We start from the raw sequence: 20,713 nt of genomic DNA on the forward strand, positions 1-20,713 counted from the left end.
TGCTTTGCCAAGCTCTGGTTGCCCAAGAAAGCGACATCCAGGGCAGCCTTGCCACGGCTGCTCTGCCAGGGCTGCCTTTCCTATGAGTGCCCAACCGGGAATTCTTCTGCCCCACTTGGTTATTTTGCATTGCACTGTGAGGTGCCCAAGCTCCAGTCTCCCCTGGAACCCCGTAACTGGAGTTAACATAACACCCATGCTGTCAGGCAAAGATAGGGGACTGGGGTTATGGGCTGCACCAGCTGCCCTTATGCTTCAGAGGGCAGATAGGAGCAGTTCTAGCTCAAGGGCCACTGTAAAGGGCTTTTTGAGGGTCAGGTGTCCAAATGCAAGTGGAAAAAATCAGTCAGTGATGACACTGGGTGAGGAGGCAGCATGGTACTGGCCAAAACTGGGACACAGTTCCTGAAGAGTTTTTGGGGGACAGGTGAGTATCTCTTTGCCAAACTCTTCTTTATCCAAAGGCTGATTTTTGACCAGCACCCATGTGGGACAGCAAAACCTGTGGGGTACTGTGGGGGCCCTTTGTGGCAACAGTGATGGGAAGGCAGCCAGAGGTACCACTGGCCCCACACCATTCACGGCCCTTGGACCAAGTCCCCATACCGTGGTAGGCCCCAGGGACAAAGCAGCTCCTTTGATCCCCTTGGCTTTTCCCTCCTGATGTCAGGATGTGTTATTTACTCTCAACCACAGCAGTGATGCAGGGGAGGAGGCAGAAGGGGAAGACATGCAGCCCAAAGCACAAGGGCTACTGGGAGGGGCCAGCAGCTGGTATTGCAGGCTGCCATGGGAAGCTGATAGGAGAAACAAAGGGGAAAGATCATCAGCAGCAAAAACAGCAGCAAAACCTCCTCTGCCAGCTAGACAAGGCCAAGGGCTGCAGGGTCCTCCCCAGCACCACCAAACCAGAGGGCTGGGTGGTGGGGTGGGGGGGAAAACCAGCCAGAGCCATTGCAACCAAGTCCAAGCAGCTGCCCCAAGGAAAACAGAAGCAAGCAGAGAGCCAACACCTGAAATGAAACAACAGCTTCAGAAAAAAAAAATCCCCAAAGTCACCAAACCTGTTGTGGTTTTTTTAGCTTGCATATTTTTTAATGGAGTAAAAAAAAAAATAAAAGGAAGATGCCACAGATGTCAGCCTGGTGCAGATCACCCTTCTGCATGGAGGGCACCGGGGGCCCCATCCAGTTCCCTTACGGCAGCCAGTCCTACCCCACACCCCTTCCCTGCAGTCAGCTGGAGAAGGAAGTGGATAAAAAGCACATGGTGGATACAGCACGCACACAGAAGAGCACAGCAGCACCCCAGGCTGGGCTTTAGCCAGGGATGGCTATGCTGACACGGGCAAAATAAAAGCTCAACAGACTCTGTACGTCCCAATTAAAAACAGCAACAACAACAATCTCCCCTTAAGAGCTGCACATTAAACTCCCACATGAAAAACATTTGGGGACTCTTGTCATTTTTTCCTTTAGTGTCACACATATGAGCTCTGGGGCTGATGGGCCACGTGGCAGTGGCAGCAGCTGCTCTTGGTGGCTGCTGGCACTACTGGAGCCAGAAGGACCAGTGAGCTCAGTGGGAGCCTGGCCTTGGGGTCTCTTGCCCATATTTTTCAGGTCCTTCCCCAGAGGCATAGAAAAGGGAGGGTAAGGAGGCAGGGTCGGATACTTGGTAGCTTCAAACCCAGTGGCTTTCACTCACTGTGGGTTCTCACCAACAAAGCTCTAGCTGCTTATCTGAGAAGGATCCCTCTTCTCTGCCTCATGTATACACATTTGTATATAGATATCTGATAAACATTTTGTATGAAAATAAATACTTCATCTGTGTTTTAAGAACCATCATTGCCTCCATCGAGTGACTTGCTATAATGTTACATCTTTTTGTCCATGACAATCTTGTTCCCATTGCTTTTTCCCTAATCCGTGGGCACCTCCTCCCTGCCTCCTGGGGCAGCCAAAAGCACTGCAGCAGGCAGAACTCTACCTTTTGGCAGCCCCTCTCTTACTTGCTGCCTCCCAAAGTTTGGCTTATTTTAGGGAACTTGATGAAAATGGTTCCCTTTAACAGCACCTGTTTCATGATAGAAGAAATTATCTTCATCTCAAAAACACTTTACAAAGAGTTGGATTTTAACATTCTCTTACAGGGCTCTCAATTAAGAAATATGTTTCTAGATAGCACTGTTTATATAGATATAGGTATAGTTTTTATTTATTTTATTACCAACCCAACATTTCAATTTGCAGCTGTTGATGTAACTCATGACATACTCTCATGGTGGTGGGTTTTTTTCTTCTTTAGCCTTAAAAAGAAATGCATTTCAAATTAAAATGATGTCTGTCTGGAGTTCCTAAAAGGTACTTAAGATGATGTTGGAGTCCTGATGTGGGTGGCAGTTTTTAAGCCTGTACCTGTCAATGGCTTGGAGACCACCAGTGAGGTGCAGGTGCTGTGAAAAATGGAGTAACAACGGAATGGAAGGGCAGCCACACCACAGCTCTGGGTGGATGGAGCTGGGAATATATGAGCACACTATCCAGGTTCTCCTGAATTCACTTCCACCTCTGAGCAGGAGGACCATGCAGCAAACTTGCCACCACCACCATCCCAAGGAGCTGGTGCTGTTTTCCCTGTCCACTTTGCTCCCCCCAGGGCAATATGTTTTATTTCTTTAACAATTGTAAATTAACATAATTTTCCCTCTCTGCAGTACCACAAGCTCAAAGTTAATTATACAAAGAGAAATGCCATAGTCAAAATATACATGACACGTATTGTATAAGAGGGTTGGGGTTTTTTTCCCTTCCTTTTTTCTTAGCCCAGGCAGGTGATTGAGATGCTACATGCTCCAGCTTTTGTCACTAAATGTGTGTGACTGTGTGTCTGTGTTTGTATTAAAAATATATCAGTCTTGTGATGTTCTTAAAAAAGAAAGAAATGGAAGGCGGCAGGGGAGGAAAGGGGTAATAGTGAAAAAGGTTTTTGACTGTGTCACAGTCTTTTGTGGCTTCAGAAATACACATGTTCAGTTCCAGCACTGACGGCAGCTTGAAGCTTTGAGTTTAACTTTGTAACATTTTTAGGATTAAGTAGTTAAAAAAGAAAAAAAAAAAGAAAAAAAAAAGAATCAGCGTGCTCCCCCAGAACCAAAAAGCAACTAGCAAACAGAAAAAAAAAAAGAAAAAAACCCCCACAAATTCCTGAACCAGACTTCTGCAATTCTCAACTAGTAAAACTGAGGAAACATCTCCTTACAGTGGAGGGGTGCTCAGCAGGAAAGGAGATGACCCTCTGTGGGAGAGGTGGCCTTCGGAGATGGTTGAAACGTCATAATTTCATTGAATAGGGTCAGTGCCTGGGTTTATTGTGTTTTATTTCAACACTTGCCATTGTTGCTTTCTTTTATACCATTTTTGGATGGGTTTTGTCTCTTTGTTTTTTTCACTCTGTGATGGTTTTGCCCTTCTTGGCACGCAGCTGTCCGACCGTGTGGGCAGCGGCAGCCCCTGGCAGACAGCCGTACCTCCAGTGAAACCGCGCTTCCAGGACTGGTGTCCGGTGAGGTAACGGAGGAGGGGTCCCTCCCCCGGCAGCACCGTCCCTCCACCGCCGCCTAAAACCCCTTGATGTAGCAATAGGCCTCCAGGGTGGCGAAGAGGATGTAGAGCAGCCAGAGGCTGACGAAGAGCAATGTCGTGGCCACTTTGCACCCTCGGGGGCCGCCCAGCTCCCCCCCAAGGTGGGGTCGCCGGCGGTAGAGGAGGACGCTGATGCAGATGAAGGCGAAGATGGTGAAGAGGGTGACAGAGAATGCCAGGGTGCCTGCTGACACCTGGAACTCCTGCCCCTGCGACGCCCAGTAGATCGCTGCCACTGACCACGCCAGCCCGATGCCCAGGAAGACGTTGACAGCGTTGCTGCCCGTGACGTTGGTGATGGAGGCATCAGCGTACATGTCCTGGACGGCTGCGGCTTTGCTGGCAAAGGTGTCTGGGGTTGAGGGAGGAGGGAAGGAGAAATCACTGGGGGTCCAACAGGAGAAACGGACAACCCTTCATGCCTGGGGGACAAGGGAGGCTCAGGTGTGTCACCAACCAGGTTAGGACACAGAGCAAAAGGTGCACAGTCCCCTCCTAGGTTCAGAGATCCCATGTTGCCACAAAGCAAGGTGCAGACCTTGCCTGGAGACAGCGCTTTGAGGATACCTTTCCCAGCCTGAACCCCATCCCATGACAGATCTCCTCCCCTGAAATCAGGAGCATGTCCAGAGGATTTACCTCCCACCCCACGCCCTCCCCATGGCCACCCCACCTGGTACAGAAGTGCCGAAGGCGACGAAGACGACGGCAGTCACCGAGTCCTTGAGGCCAATGGTGCAGCCGAAGTGGGAGGCGAGGTCGCCGATGACGGCCGTGAGCATGCCGATGATGAGGATGGAGACGACGAAGCAGGCCCAGCCATTGCAGTACTCGGTGGGGGGCACGCAGGCAAACAGCACCTTCCAGAAGACTGTCAGGAAGTGCATCACATAGTCAAAGCAGGATGGCAGACGCTCCTCACCAGACTCATCCTCGTCCTCATCACCTGCTGCAAACAACACGGAAGGAGAGGTCCAGCATTCGTTCCACTGGGGCAGCTCGTGCTTGCCTCCTCCACCCCAAGGCTCCAGAAATTCGGCTCTACTGGGACAAGGTGGAGTGGTGCTGGCCATGACAGTGAATTCAAGGCACACCAGGTCCTTCAGTGATGGGTGAGGCTTGGCAAAAAGAATGTCTCCCAGGCACCCCAGAACCCTCAGGGATGGGGAGCGATGTAATGGGGTGTTGTACCCACAGAGGGGCAGCCCTGTCCCTGTCCATAGGCAGTCACACAGGCGGTAGTCAGCCTGTGGAGATCACTGTTGAGTGGCATGAAGAAATTACATAGGCAAGTGGTGTTTTAACAGAAAGCAATTGAATTGGGAAACTAGAGAGATCTTTTGATCCTCCTGCTCCAGAGCATCGGCTGGGCCATCCACTACCTCCTACACAGCTGGGTGAAAAACACCCCTTTGGGGCAGATGCCAAACCAACCATGAAGGAAAGGTTCAGAAAGATGCCCAATTGCCATTAATAGCATAGACATGCCTAAAATACCTTTCCCACAGCTGCCTGGCTCTGAAAGCAGTGAGCTCTCTCATCTGGCAACAGCTGGCAAGTTTCTGGGCCTTTTCCTTCACTAGATGCTGCCTCATGAGGCAACATCTCCAGTCTTCATGTGCTAACTGTCCCTACTCCCAGGAACTCTACTGAATATGACAGGGCATCTCCCAATAGGAGCGACCTGCACTGGCCAGGATCCCAGCCGGGATGGGATTTTGCTGCCTGCACACTGCTCATTAGACTAGAAGCAGCAGGAGCACTGCCAGCTGACACAGCCTTTGAAAACTGGCCTTCTGGAGGGCCCTGCACCAGAAGATGGATCTCCTGGGCTCCTCACTAATGTACCTGCAAAAGCCCACTATATTTGGAGCAGAGGACCTCTTTGGACTGGCTTTGCTGATGGGTGACCACAGATGAGCATCACTGACCAGGGAGATGCTGTCATTCCAGGCTGCATGAATCCTGTGGATGTTCGTATGGATTTTCTGATGTCCCCCTCACCTGCGCTCACAGTAATGGCCTCCATGAACTGGTCCCTCCAGGAATGTGTCCCTACAACCAAAGCCAGGTTTGTCTTCCTGATCAGCTTGTCCACGGTGCTCTGTTGTGGGAATAAAGATGCACAGCAATTAAACCAGCTGCTAGTGGCCAAGGATGATCTTGCAGTGCACTGTGGTCTCACAGACCCTTTCCAAACTATGGAAGTGTCACAAGCACTCTCCTACCAGCTAGATTAGGCCACGACTAGGGTTGAGCCCACCTTCTCGCTGGACTGGCTGATCCAGACCTCACCAGAGCCAGCTTGTTTGCCATACCTCAATCCTGATTAGGTTCCTTCTTCCCTCAACCCTGCCTCACCAGAGACAGCTTTGCTCCTGCATCCTCCTGCCCACTGGCTTCTTCTGCTTCCAGCAGGGCCTTCTTGCCTTTCTCCCTCCACCCCCACCAGCCAGCTGCTGCTAGTTTTGACATTTCTTGTAGACTTCACCCACCCTTACTACATTACATACTTCTTTTCCTCTCTCAACAACCCTTTTCCTGCACATGCTGCCCCCTCAGTCCTGCTCTCCAAGGCTGCTCGACAGTGCCACGTGGCTTTCCCCTCCTGGAGGACCCCTAGGACAACTACTGACCTTGAACTCATAGGACTCCTCAATGATGACTTCCAGTTTGGGGTGCTCGCCGAGTATTGGTTTGCCCATCTCTGCAATTCTCTTGGCTTCCTCCTCTTCAACTGTCATCTTCCTTTCTGCCACCTCTGTGAAAGCAAGGCCAACACCAAGCTGTGGGCAGCAGCCCTGGACCTCCAGGGCACCACGGGGCTTGTCTGCAGGGCCTGAGCATGGGTTACTGCAGCCCCCTCACAGCTTGCTAAGTTCATACAGCAGTTTGGGGGGCAGTGGTGGGGTATTGGACCACAGAAACAAAGGACCAAGATTTCTGAATATCAGTCACCAAGAACATAAGCAACACGGTTTTAATTTATTAACAAAAACACCTTGACTGTTTCTTCAATCTGCATTGATGCTCTCAGTTGACACACACTTTCCCATCTCCCCTGCAGCAGCCACAGTTTGGGGAGAGCGAGGTACCAAATCATTCTGCCATTAGGCAGAAGTGCCCTTTAAGACACTTCTAACACCCTGACATGCCCCCTCATTTGAATTAACAAGAGACAGAGCCTTTTCCCCCTCTTTGAGTAGAAAATCATGGTTGGCTCCTTGTGCCACTCAGTGCTTGATCTAACACTCAGACACACACAGTCACAACCACATGTAAACCACACATGAATTGGAAAAATGAACAAGAAGTAATGAAAGAAGTAGTTTTTTCCATTCATAATACTGCAAAGGTGCTAAGGCTAGGTTGTCCAGAGAAGATGTGAATACCCTGTCCCTGGAAGTCCAAGACCAGGCTGGATGTGGTGTTTGAGCAACCTGGGGAAAGGGGTCCCATGGGAGTGGGCTTGAAACCAGATGATCTTTAAGATTCCTTCCAACATATTCCATTCTTTAATTCCATATTTAGTTTCTGCTGAAGGACACTAAACCAGGACCCCGGGTCAGCAGCATGCTGAGATGACCCTGTGTCAGGCTCAATCTCGCTGATGGCCCAGCTAACCCAGCAAGGCGCCTCAAGAGGGTTCTGGTTGCCCAGATGGGAAGGAGCTTCCCAACAAGCTGGAAGGGTGCCCTGGCCTGGCCCAGGTCTTGTCTTCCACCCACATGCTTAAGTGCAGGAAGATGCTGATGGGCTCTCTGTAAAACTGACACCTCAAGAAAGGGGCTGGCTTTCCCCTGGCTTTCCCTGCCTGACCAGTCAGGGTGTACAAGCTGCAATACAGGGCCCAGCTGAGCCTGGGAGTGCAAGCTGGAGCTCTTTAGAACCTGAGAGAGCATATCACAAAGGCAGAGCATCTTGTTCTGGCTAAGCAGAGGGTCAGATGTTACCTGAGGTTTCCTGCAGAGGTTACAAATGCCCAGGTAATGCCTCAGATGTGATTGATCCCATGTGGACTCCAGCAGATCTCATACTACGCACTAAAACTCACATAGAAATTATGCAGTCCCAGTGAAATCTATTTATAAACTCTGACTTCTCTCTTCATCTGCCTGGCTAGATTGACTGAAAAGGCTGTAAGCCTTGCAAGACCTTCAGAATTTATAAAACGTAACTCCTGTGGCAGGTGACATTATTATAACCCATCACAGAAACAGAAAAGTTGCATCCATCATTTAAAATCAATGCTGTACATCAAAAACATCACTGCCTAGCTCCAAGACAGCGTCATCTGGATTTAGGAATCCCCATAAGTTTAGAAAAAAATTGCCCAGACAGAGGAGCACAGCACCTGGAGAAGAAGAAAGGCAATGCAGGATGCTGGGGGATGCAGGGGACACACCTTTTCACTGAAAAGATAGTTAAGCATTGGAATGGGCTGACCAGGAAGGTGGTGGAGTCACCAGCCCTGGAAGAAATCAAGAAACAACTGGATGTGGCACTTAGTGCTATGGTTTAGTTGACATGGTGCTGTTTGGTCAAAGGTTAGACAATGATCTTGGAGGTCTTTTCCAACCTTAGTGATTCTATGATTCCATGATTCTTTGAAAGTGTTCTGCTTTACACTACACTTGGAGGCATGAACTGATGATTATCAAGAAAAAAGACGCAAGGTACTTGTATTCAGTGCAACAAGGAGTCAGATATCATGTACAGCTCTTTTTCTAAGACACAGAACAAGAAAGTCCAGCATCTTGCTCTACCTGGGAGTGTGCGAAGATAAGCTGTGTCCACTAATGAAAATGCAGTTGCTCACACATCAGTTGCCATAGCACTTACAATATGCCTTGCTTCTGTCTGAGCTCCTCATGACCTGAAGGTCAGGGGTGAAGGCACCCTCAGCTCCACAAAACCCAGCTTAGCAGATGAGCTTGAGCACATACTGACATGTGCTGAAAATACAGAACTGAGCAAAAGCACTGCAGCCATCCCAGCAGGGTTGCAAAGCTCAGACTTGGTGACAGTCTGACTCACTACAACATTCCCTGGAATAAATACATCTGAGAAGCTGTGGTCACAGTTGGCAGCACAGTCCCTTAGGCTCCTGCCCCCTTGCTGCAGTTGCAGACTGCAAAAAGCAAATGCCTGGAATCTGAGGAAATGCTCTGAAAATAGGAAATATCAGGCACCATTTCCTCAGCTTAACAACTCCAGGAGAAATGATGCAATGAAACCTCAATCCCCAATCAAACTGATTTGACAAAAGCCTTTGGCATGGTAAGAGAACACAGAGTCTCACGCAAATGTTATGCCTCTAGGCAAGGCTGAACTGCAGGCAGGTCTGTAGGCACATGCAGTGCAGCGAGTTTTCTTATCTCCATTGGAAATGGTACCCAACACAGCTTTATTCCAGAACCTGGCCTCTTGCTTATGCTAGTTGCAGGACAGTGAAAGATGTGAATCCCTCCCTGAGGAGGAAGATCTCCTGCATCTCTTCTCTGTGTGTGCCATGTCCAGGCTGCGTGGGAATGCCTATGTTCACGGGACCTTGCACCTTCTAGCGTGTGGCTTTGTTGTCTCTGCAAGGCATCTGTGGATCACCTACTGATGAACAACCAAGGCAATTGCTTGCCAGGCAGCTCATAGAGTAAATCACCAACACAACCATGTCCAAGAGAGTCTGTCAGCCAAGGGGCTAGATGCTAGCATGAGCACGGGACTGGAGACCCCACAAAGTGAAGGTGGTGGGAGTCCTGCTATTCCAGAAAGCACCTTGCCAGCAGACCAAGTGCCACCAGAGGCACCTTCAAGACCTAGGTAAGCCACTTGGAGTGAAGAGACATGCTGACCAGCAATGGAGACCTTCAGCCTACCGACAGCACACCCATGGAGACATGAATAAGGGAGGCATTGATTTCACCTCCTTTTCCAGGTGCATGGTGAACTGGGGTGCAGACAGAAGAACACGGGCACCCAAGATGGTACATCAAAGGGCATCCTCTGGGGACAAATGATTGAACATGACTGCCCAGCTAGGTCTTTCAACGTCAGCTGCAAGCAAACCAGAGGAGAACAGGCAAAGGGAACATGTCCAAATGGGTACCTCATAGAAATGTTAATAGTGGAAGCTTTTGGGTAAGGAAGAAAGAAGGTAATTCCTTAACGTCTCATTAAAATGTAGTCACACTTGTGAACATGCAACAGGAAAGCAAAGCACAGAAACCTAACCTAAACCTAAATTTTAAAGGTGTATCTGAAAACGTTTAAGCTGCCATTGTACTTTCACTGAGGTTCCATCCTAATGCAGGAGCAAACACAAGACTCCCATGTCAGTACTGTACTGGATCTTGCTCAATGCACTTATGCAAGTGACCCTTAGGTGCTAAATACCAGGCTGCTGACTGTTCTCTGAAATTAAGACAGTGGCAGGAAGGACAAATTTAGGAGCCCAGCTGATATTTTTTCTCCAGAACCTATACTTTCCATACAGTTAAGGTGGGCTGAGCACCTTCAAAGAGCAATATGAAACACCTACATGATTCCACCAATCCTGCCCACCTATCTGTTTAGGATACGTGAGCATTTTGGGGCAGGAATCAGTGTCAACCTCTGCAAAACACCAGATCCCATCCTAAGCCTGCTTCAGGCATGTTAGGTCTGCCTGTTTCAATGGGATGCTGAGGACTGAGCTGAGCCTGTGTGTACTGACCCAACAGCCCTCTGAGAAGGAATAAACTCTTGCAGAAAACCCAGCGGCAGAGAACAATCCAAATGCTCTGGCCTTTCAGGGAAGCACTTTGGCAAGCACAGGGTGCACCAGCCTGCCTATAGAGCCACAGGAGGTTGCTATCCCTGCTTGCTTCCATCAATCCTTGCAATCCACCAGGCTGCTCGCTTGCAGCAAGTGTGGAACATGCTCCCACACAGTCTGGTGGAGGGCTGGGGTCTCGGAGGGCTCCTTCAGGAAGCAGAGACAGGACATCTGTGATGTGTGTCACACATCGCCCCAGTATGGCAGCCTGCAAAGAAGACTACCAAGGGCTGAGATAAATAGAACACAAAATAAGGGGGAGTGAGGATGGGGGGATTGTATGTCGAGAGAGAGATTTTAATTTGGAAGGTCAAGTCTGTCAAGGTGAATGCTGCCAAGCTGCAGCTTAATTATTAACTAGCCTGGTTTCTGTTTGTATCTGCATCAGTACCTACTTTTCAATGTGGATTGCACCCTGGATTCCCTGCTGTCAACTCCAATTAAGCCTGATGAGGTCTGGCTGTGCCTGTTGAGAACAGAGCTTGCCAGGACCTTCTGGGCTGCCTCCACCTCCTCCCTGGGAAGGAGAAGGTGGCCAGAAAGGGGTCCCCTAGACCCTATCTGCTCTGGCACCTAGGTAGGGCTACCATTGAGTGTTAGGAACTCTGGGCTGCAGGAGCACACACAGGCTGCTCAGGCCAGGCAAGCTGGGGCTGCTGTGCCAGCTGCTGCACCAAGGTACCCTGCTCCCAGTGCCAGGGAGCCAATGAGTTAGAGAGAATATGCTACAAGCAGGTGAGACAACAGGTCTGGTAAAATCAAAGGCTGGGTGGGAGGAATGAGGATCAAGTATGCTTTTACTTGGGCTGTAGCAACAGCCACAGCTGATACCCACTAGGTGCTGGACTGTGCAGGAAACAAGAGGAGAAGTTCTTGGATAAACCACTCCATGCTCTCATTCTGACTTGGTTAGACCCTTAAAGCTATGACAGACAAGGGGGCTGAGCAGCTCCTGGTTATGGTCCTGCCACTGCTCTGCAGCCCTGGTCACGTCTCCGCCATGCTCACTGCTCAGCTTTCACCCCACGTCCATCTCAGTCTGTCTCTCAACTTATGCCTGCAGGGCCATCCCAGGACTTGAGCTGCAGTGATCTGCAAAGCACTTTCAGACCTGCACATGACAGGCCATTTCTTGGGGTCAAAATACTGTAAACATATCCCCATCTCATTGTATTTCTTCCAGGGAAAAGGGAGCACTGAGCTGTGTTCCCACATCATGCATTGCTTGCCCTCCTCCAGACTGGGGAGGGGGGAGGGATCAAACAGGACCTAGACATTGCCTGTGGCCTCTTGGACACATTATAAATCAAAGTTAGATAAAGTCAATTTCTATGGTGTAATCTGGCCACTGCATCTCTTGAGCTGAAGCAGGCAATGGGAAGGCCCTAAAACACCATTAGAGAGGTAGATACTCATCACCTAGGCAATGCTGCAAAACTACCAAACCATGGACTAGTTTGTATTCCCTGACACTTGCTGAATAAATTGGACTAAAACCAGCAGTGTATTCATCAAAGATTGCTATGAAGGCCATTTCATACTCTTCAAGCTATCTTGTCTCCATCCATTTCTGGAGCGGGCATGTATCTGCATGAAAGTCACCCTTTTTGGACATTATGCTGCTAGGAAAAATTAAAACAACAATTAAAATAGGATATTTTTTTTGTTGTTGTTGTGGCTTAATAAGATATAATCCTGGCTAAACAAAGTGAATAGAGAGCCAGAATGCGTTCCTCTCTCCAGAGCACTGTCAAGCTGTCAGTCACAAGTGGAGAAGACTTCTGGCTAAAAGACACTCTGGCTTTGGAGATTAGCATATGGATATGCCCTTAACAGAAGCACATGCCCACATACAAGCAGTAGCAGCCTAGGCTGCCTTCTAAAATGTAAGGAATCTGCTTACTTAGCCCTGAAAGCTATTTTTGAGACATGATACATCCCATATACATGCCCAGCATTCCTTAATGGTAACTGGGAAATGATGCACATTCATGAGAGGGAGGCTAAGGCGCAGGGCTGGGAACTGAGCATTATTCTACTCCTGGCTCTGCCTTGAGATTGCTGCTGACATGACCATCCCTGACTGGCCAGACACTGGCATCTCTGCTCCTCAGTCCTTCCCACTGCTAAGTGGACATGGGAGTTTTAATGCATAAATAAAGAAATATATTTAGAAATATTTTCTTGGAACTGGATGAGTATATAGAAATGAGGATACAGAAGTATCTACCATTTGATAATTCCATAGCCCTTTAAAGATCTAGCTCACTTGAGCCCAAGAACTTTCAAGCAAAGGCCGTGCTCAAGCTTTCAGTGACTTTTACAAAGGCTGGAAAGACTTGAGAGCAGCTCTTTCACAGTTGGCAAAAGCAGGGCCAACTGGAGTTGATACCAACTGATACCTTTGCACTTTGGTATCAAGTATTTCCCAGTATAAACAATATACAGAGAGATCATTGCCAGCATCAAAACAGAAGGTTAAGAAAACCCCCAGACTCTCAAGTCTCTCCACAGCTATGTCATACTACTCTGAAGCCTGAACAGCTGGCGTTGGACACATGGCCAAGCGTTGCATGGCCTTGCAAGTCTGGCTCAGAGAGAGAAGAAATCTGGAAGAAATAAATGCTGAGCAGAACCGGTGCCTTGCCCAATTACTTCACCTTGTGTAAAGTTCACATGCCTGTTTTCCTTGGGAGGGCCCTGCCAGGCTAGGGGGCCAAAGTCAGGATCCCCCATTTCTTCACAGGTAAGGGCTCTTGGGACAAGAGAGGCATTGTCACTTGGGCTCATCCATCAGGGCACCCACACTTTCTGTGAAGAGAAGGGTTCACTCTTGTGAGTGGGGGCTGTGCAGCTGCTGGCCCTGCAGGGGCTGCCAAAGCGGTGCCATGGGAAGGGGAATGGTGAGGAGAGCCAGGGGCATTGGTTCTCCTTGGGACCCAGCAGTCCCAAGGACACATCCCCAGGAATGGGATGCTGCCCAGGAAGAGCTGTGCAAGCTGCTCCAGGAGGCAGGGGACAAGGTGTGGGACTGATGGATTCCACTGGAACATTAAATAATGCAGTTTTTAAACAAAGATTCTCGTGCGCCGGTGTAACCTAAATCTAACATGACACGGACTAAACGAGGACGTCGCTTCTCTCCCCACTGATTAGCCGTGATTGCTGCTGAGTGACACTCCAGCACGTGCCTGCTGCTGGACTGAAGCACGTGTGGGTGCCAAGCACCACGAGCCCAACACACATCACATGCACAGAGAGAACCCAGGGCAGCTTGGCAAGGGGGGCACCCCAGGCACCCCTCACCAGACAGAGAGGGGCTCTCCCTTACGAACCAAAAAGTAACTTTTCATAGCTGATGGCCAAGTTCTCCAATAACAGCTGCCAAAAGCAATCGGGCTGGATCAAAACAGAGGGAGGAAAGTTATGTTATTTTAATAGGAATTATTTGGTTCCCAGGGTTCTGATCAAATTAGGCAGCTACTGAATTAAAGCAATGAAATTACTGGGAAGGAGGCTGTGCTCAACTTATTTCCAGTCCTCCTGGATCTGAAGAGGTAACAAAGGAAACCATCCAAACCATTCTGAGGAGTTTTCCATAAACACCCTAAGCTGGTATTTGGGGAACTGGGGATTTCTGCCTGCCACTAGCAATTTTCTAATTAGTCCAATAGCCAACAGGCTCAGGACATCCCTGTGCAGCAGATTTGGCATCCTCTGAAAAGGGGCCAGACTGAAGCCTGTGTGGCAGATGCTGCTCCTTGGATCTGCAGCATGGCTCAGGCATCATGAATGCTTTGGTTTTCAGCTCTGCTAGCAAACCTGGGGGATTTCAAGCTCCTCTATGCACCCTCCATGCCCACCCTTATATTTCAAGAAATGCTTCTTTAGTGGAAATTGAGCAGTAATCACATCTGGAGTTGAAGGAATGACCACAATACAGGAGGCATACACTGCATCACAGTGGGATAAAGACTGACCAGTGCAATGGGGATTTCAGGCAAGGAAGAGGGGCTCTGTATTAAATGAAATCCTGACACTGGAACAGGAGATACAGAGTGCAGAACCAGAGCTGAGGGTGAGGAGGGAAATGGTGCTGATCATATTCTGGCAGTACTGCTCTGGTGCTGTGCACACCCTGGGGACCCCCTTGGATGGGAGGTGGAGAGCACAGGGGTGAGGGCAATGAGGGGTGAAATGTGACCCTCCACGGGAAGGGGACACCTGCACAACCTTGTACCCTTGCCCACCCCAGGCAACACTGTCCCACTCTGCAGAAATGCCACCTCCCTGCAGAAATCCCCATCTTCCCCTGTGCATCAGCACAACCCAAGCACCAGAGTTGCCTAAAGAGAGTCTCAAGTCACAGCTTCAGACCAGGTATAGCCTGTGTTGCTTTGCAACTCTGTCTGGATCATTTCCCCTAAACTGCCAGGAAAATTCTGGAATATGGGAAATGCTCTTAGATGTCTGTCTGTCAGTCAGTCAGTCAATCAATCAAAAAATCAGTCATGGTTATTTTCTTAATTGTACTGCTCTTAACTAGACTGGACACAAACATCAGGAGCCAAGGTTGTCTACAACACAACAAACACAAGCAGGGAGGCTCTGGCCAAAAGGGACAAAAAGACAGCCAGAGCAGCCAGAGGAAAGGAGAAAAAGCACTTACCTTGTGTGAGCAGTAGGGCTGTGGTGAAAGAACATGAGAAAGACAGAGAGAGAAAAGAAAAAGAGGGAAGAAGTTAATATCCAACAGGAAAAAGCTGTTTTGCAGATGAAAGCTGTCAGTGAGCAATGGACATGGTGCAAGGCAGCGTGCGAGCTCACCAGGGCTGCATGTCGGGCACAGGCTGGGGAGCAGACACCGCAGCAGCAAGATGGAGAGGAGACTGGGGTGCTCCAGTGAGCACCAGGGCACTGGCTCCCCAAAGTCACCCCCTCCCCCCAAACAAAGGCAAAGGGATGGGATGCAGCGGGGGAAAGTGGCAAGAAGGGAAGGGGAAAGGGAAGGAGGGCAGTTACACTTGCCACTGGGGCCTGACACACGCCAAACTGACCCAAAGGCGTGGGAGGTGCCCCCGCCTAAGCTGGGTGTGTGTGGTTGTGGCAGGGCTTGGCACAAGTGAGGAGCCCCAATAAACCTGTAGGTACTGAGAAGAGAAGGTGATGGGCAGCTTATTGAGAAGAGCAGCATCAGAGGGAGGCATTGATTAAACAGATGGCCTCCAATGTCAAAAGGGGCATGGGGTAACATGGCCATGCATCACCCCTCAGGATGATGCCCTGGCTCACCTACACCTATCCCACACCCCACAGGTACCATCTTCAGAGGGTCAGGGTACCTAGAGGAGCTTAGCCACATGCAGAGCATCACTGTTTGAGTCCTCCTGGATCTGTTTCAAATTGATGATCTGCTTGACAGTGCTGCATGGACACAGGCCATGCAACGTCACCACAGTGGGATGCAACTGCCTGTCAGGAAATGTGACTTCATGGTCTCAGGAAATGTGACTGCATGGTCCTCTGAGACTTGAGGTGGGAGGAAAAGAGGAGAAAGGAGTGAAGGTCCTTGCAAGGGATGACCTTACCCTGGCTCTCCATACAGACACAGCCCAGGCCCTTTGGGCAGTGACCCCCTGACCCTTTCCTCTCTTGATTTCCCCACTCCCCAGAGCTGTCACAAAGAAACATCTGGCTGGATCCCTCTTAAGTGTAACCCACAGACAGCCACAACTTACATCCAGGTATCAAACCAGTCACAGCAGAATCCATATAGCTAAAAAACTCTAACACTCTTTGAGAGGGGCCAAGCACCAAGTCTGTGCCTTACCTTTAACTTCCACTTGTCTTTCAAACGGCAAACCAATCCCTGAAGACTTGGTTGCATGTGATGACAGTATTGTAATTACTAACACTTATTATCATGCACTTTTAGTCTCAGAAGCTTAAAACTCTGTACAGAGTCAGTATTAACAACCCAATTTGACAGATGGTGAAGCAAGCAAAAAGAAGCTAAAGGGAACATTTTGCAAACTCAGAAGTGGGCTGGAGTCCAAAAGTGCTAATTTCCCCAGACTTGCCGGTCCGGGCCTCTGAAAAGCAGACACTCTTATATAGATGCCCCCAATTGTATCTGTGCCATTTGAAAGTGACTTCCTAAGCAATTTATCAAAGGTTGCACAGTTTCCATGGCAGAGCCAGAGAAACTAATCCTGAGTCCTGACACCCAGTCACTTCCTTGCTCTGTTGAGCAGCAACCATGGGCATAGCTTTCCCAACAGTGTCTGTAGAGAGACACTGAGACAGTCAAGATCTTCATCCACTGATCCATCTCCCCAGCTGTAAGAACTGTGGGCAACCCAAGAGATCTCCCTTGTCCATGTGGGCAGGTAGAGGCACAGCGAAAGGTGAAATGAAGAGGCTTCTTGCTGAACAACCCTTCTGTTTCAGGGTCAATTCCATTTGAGAGTCAAAAACTTTGGGGAAATTATTTGTGAGTACATTCTGCATTAAGTACAGTGCCACTGAGTCACAAGATGCAAAGGGATTTTTGCACTGCCTGCACCTCCTCTCATCCACACACCTCTCCCTGAAGTCTCCAACAGGCTTATCAGTACCCCTGGTAGCAGGAATCTGGAGGTTTCTTGTAGCTCTGTCCTGCTGCAGTTCATGCTGTCATGTGACCTTCTTACTGTTCCATGGTCTTCTGACTCTCCAGACAATGTACAGAAATTTAATTTGCCTTTTGCAATTACAAGCATTAGTACAATGGGTCAATTTGGTGCTCAAATGTAATATAATGAAATATTACTGGGACCCTAAGCTACTGCGGCTATTAAAAAAAAAAATGGTTCCTCATGTTTTTTAAAACTGTTATTATACTGCTCTGGGATTTGAGTTTATTTTTTTCCTCATTTGCTTGTGAGCCTGAAAAAGAACAATTTTTCTCCCTTTCACTTATAATATGATACATGAATATTTGAAGAAGCCTATAAAGCTATGAATGAAACATCAAGAATACAGCATGCAGAAAGCCAAAGGATTATTTTATCTTTATATTTCTGAGTGAATGCTGTGCATGCAAGCAAGAAAATGATTTCACGGACTAAAGCTTTCTTCCTGCACACACATCTGCTAATGTGCCCTTAGCCCTGACCTGTAATGTTTCCTGACAGCCCATCTGGGGATGCTGTACCTGTACCAGCTTCACTGATGGCCTCCGTGCTACTCCCAGCCCACGAGCCTCCCTCCACTCCCCCCAGCCTGGGCTGCATCCCTCCAGTCCTCCCCAGGGCACCTCTCCCTCTCCTGCACTGCTGCTCTGCACATCACGCTCCTTATGGGGCCAAGCCAGGCCACCTCACTGCTCTTGGCATTTCAGGTAGTCTCAGAGGCTTAACATGTGTACTCTTACAGGGAACTGCTAAAATTAGCTCCACAGCCAAGTCCAAAATAGCAGTCCCAAGTATCCCTTACCTAAGCCTTGCATGGTGTGATTGTGGACAAACACGTGTGCCTGCAGATAAGGGGGCTGTGACGCTGACTCACCCAGGAGGACCCACAGCCTTTAGCTGTGGATCCCTGCTCCTCCTTCACTGGGGTTTCTCTGCCCTGAAGGCTTGGTTTTGACTAGGTGAAGTCAAAATTGCATGCATGAACTCTGCTTCCCTTGCCACCCCTGAAAATGGACAATTTAGGCCTGAATTAAAAAAAGCTGCTAAAAATCTGTGTACTAATAAGCCATTTAATCTGCATGGTTTTGGTATACTTTGAGGTCAAATTCTGCTGTGACATGCATGTTGGTGTGGGTTACAGATCAGGAATTTCATTACCTCCTGCGTTAACTCCAAAAACCAAGCAAGAGGAACCAGGCTTGGGATTGAAGCAGACCAGCAATCCAGCAATCCTGTGTTTACAGCAACTTGATAAGCTGAATGTGTGTCCCAGCCTTTTTCTAAACAGTGAAACACTTCTCTGCTGTTTACCTCACTGAGAGATTTGACTATGCTGCATGCTTTTTTCTGGACTCATTCTTAATCAACACAAATCTTTTCTAATCAGTATCCCTAAAGACTCAGAGAAGTCACTGTGTAAATAAGAGGATCCTTTTTAAAGGCCTGGGATTTAGAGAGGGAGTTGCAATGAGGGAGAGGAGGATGAATTTTGAGGAAACTCTCAGTCACACAGCAGGGCAGTCACAGGACGCTGCAGGCAAAGAGAACACACTGCCTCCACCCCCTGCACACTCAAAGGTGACCAAGAAGTGACCATGTGAAACACAGGTTCCCTTCCCCAAAGAGATAATGGTCCTCCATCTTCCAGATATAACTGTCCACAAGCTCTGCCTCCAGATTTGCTCATTGAGGTGAGTAAACTGTTTCCCTAATAGACTGTGGAGAGACCTAAGCATGGGGTTTTTTAAAGGCTAAACAAGGCAGAGATTTTGCAGCATTAACCAGAAAGCTATTATTAATGAAGTCAATGGCAAAGCTCTTGCAGATCCAAGAAACTCCTCTCCATCAGGAGAGTCAGCAGCATTCAGCCTAATCACAGAGCTGTGAGCAAATTATTAAACCTTGAGGGAATGAGGAAACACCAATCTAACATTTTTTTTGCCTCTCTCATCAGCAGCTGATGGAGTTGATGAAGAAGGAGTTTCTTAGCATCTGTTCACACTTCAGAAAACTGCAGCACATGTATCAATACAGCTTGCCTTAAACAGGTATGGATCTTTGTAACCAGTCAAATAATTTCATCAATATTTTGATATAGATAACTTGATGGATCAATCCAAGCTGGAAATCCTTCCTTCTTTGCAGTTCAATCCTTCCTGTGACTCCCAGTCACATCCTCCCTCTGGGCACAAAGCTTTCCCATCAGAGATGCTGACACTTGATTAGGAGATGTGCTATGAGATTTCTCTGCACCAGTTGATTCTGCGCTGGGAGGGCTGAGAAGACTTCAGACAAAATCCTCCCAAGCCAGGGCATGCCACCCAGCAGATAACAATGTTTGCCAGCCATCTGTACTCCCATTTCCAGCAAAGTTGTATCTTGTGGGACACATGCTTTCTGAAGCAAAACTTTACATGAAGTTTGTCAGTCCCTTTCACAAAACATAACTCTCAGACTCAGCCTTCAGGCATCAGCCCTGAGGTTGACTCTTCCACCACTGTGCAGTGAATTCTCACAAGCTGATTCCCAGTAACCCTCATGTAACATATTTTTCCAAATGCCATTTGCACCATTCTCTGCCATCAAGTGAAATCTTCCAAAGTAGCCTCACTTGCCATTCAGGCTGTATCAACACTAAGATTAGCCACAATTTAGGCAGAAGAGCAACTTCATCCAGGGAACGCAAAGCAAGTTCTTCTCCTGTAATCCAGGGCTGAGGAAAAACTGTAAAAGCTGATGTGTGAAGAAAGTATTACTCCAAAATCTTGCTGGGATAGCAGCAAAATTTGCATTCTGAGTTGTGAGCTGACACGATAGCAGAGATGCTATAAGAGCAAAAGTCAAACCAACAGACAGCATCTCGTCATAAAGGAAGACACTCATTTCCCTGCAGGAACCCTTTAAAAAGGTGCTGACAAAAGGATGCCCAGAAATGTGGTGCAGGGTGCAGGGAAGTTTCAAAACCCTGCAGCACTCAGTAAACAGGGATTCAGGTTATGTGACTTTGCATATGGAGGAAAGGTGAGACAAGAAGGATTTGAAGATTAATTTCTTAGAAATGGAGAGGACAAAAAAAGTCAGAAAACCTGGAAAATGGCCAGGAGGATAGAGAAAAGCAACATTTACCATCCTGGCCAAGCAAAGAATGTGAGTCTCTCTCTTTGATTTCTTTTTACTCATTCACTTAGATACAACAAGCTTGCAGAAAGCACCATCTTTGCCAGTGCTCTGTGCATCTGATATGGCACTACTGAGTCAGCGCTGGTCGTCATCACAGGCCAGGCTGGCGATATTCCAATCTCAGATCTGTTCTCATCTCTTTGAATTATTGGAGCACATCAACAAAAAGAGCTGCTATAGTAAAACTACTTGTGATTTGTTTGGATGATCAGAAAAACCTTGAAAAACTCCAGCTGCAGAAAGTGATTGGTGAAAAAGATCAGATGACCTGCGAGACAAAGTAGATGTAGCATTTATATAGCAGAAGTAAATGGTCAGCTCTCCTTACAGCAAGGGTTAACAGCTGAGTGTCCCAAGGCTCAAAGCAGCATGACTCATGTAACAGGGGATGAACAGTG

General features: G+C 48.3%; 1 protein-coding gene across 6 annotated transcripts in view; it reads right to left on the minus strand.

Moving 5' to 3' along the window:
* Nucleotides 1-3,622: 3,622 nt before the first annotated feature.
* Nucleotides 3,623-20,713, minus strand: part of SLC8A3 (solute carrier family 8 member A3) — a gene marked incomplete at both ends in the record, with an annotated part of 92,922 nt that continues 75,831 nt past the window's right edge. For 2 of the 6 annotated variants that reach the window (XM_084207141.1, XM_084207140.1), the window contains 4 exons: nt 3,623-3,999; nt 4,321-4,596; nt 5,652-5,751; nt 6,284-6,408. In XM_084207141.1, coding sequence (XP_084063267.1) covers nt 3,623-3,999; nt 4,321-4,596; nt 5,652-5,751; nt 6,284-6,408 — 878 coding nt within the window. Of the gene's footprint in view, nt 4,000-4,320; nt 4,597-5,651; nt 5,752-6,283; nt 6,449-20,713 lie in introns of all 6 variants that reach the window. The other 4 variants (XM_084207138.1, XM_084207137.1, XM_084207139.1 and 1 more) reach the window with 3 other exon arrangements.

The sequence above is a fragment of the Fringilla coelebs genome (genome assembly GCF_963513975.1).
Source record: "Fringilla coelebs genome assembly, chromosome: 6".
In the NCBI taxonomy this organism is placed as follows: Eukaryota; Metazoa; Chordata; class Aves; order Passeriformes; family Fringillidae; genus Fringilla; species Fringilla coelebs.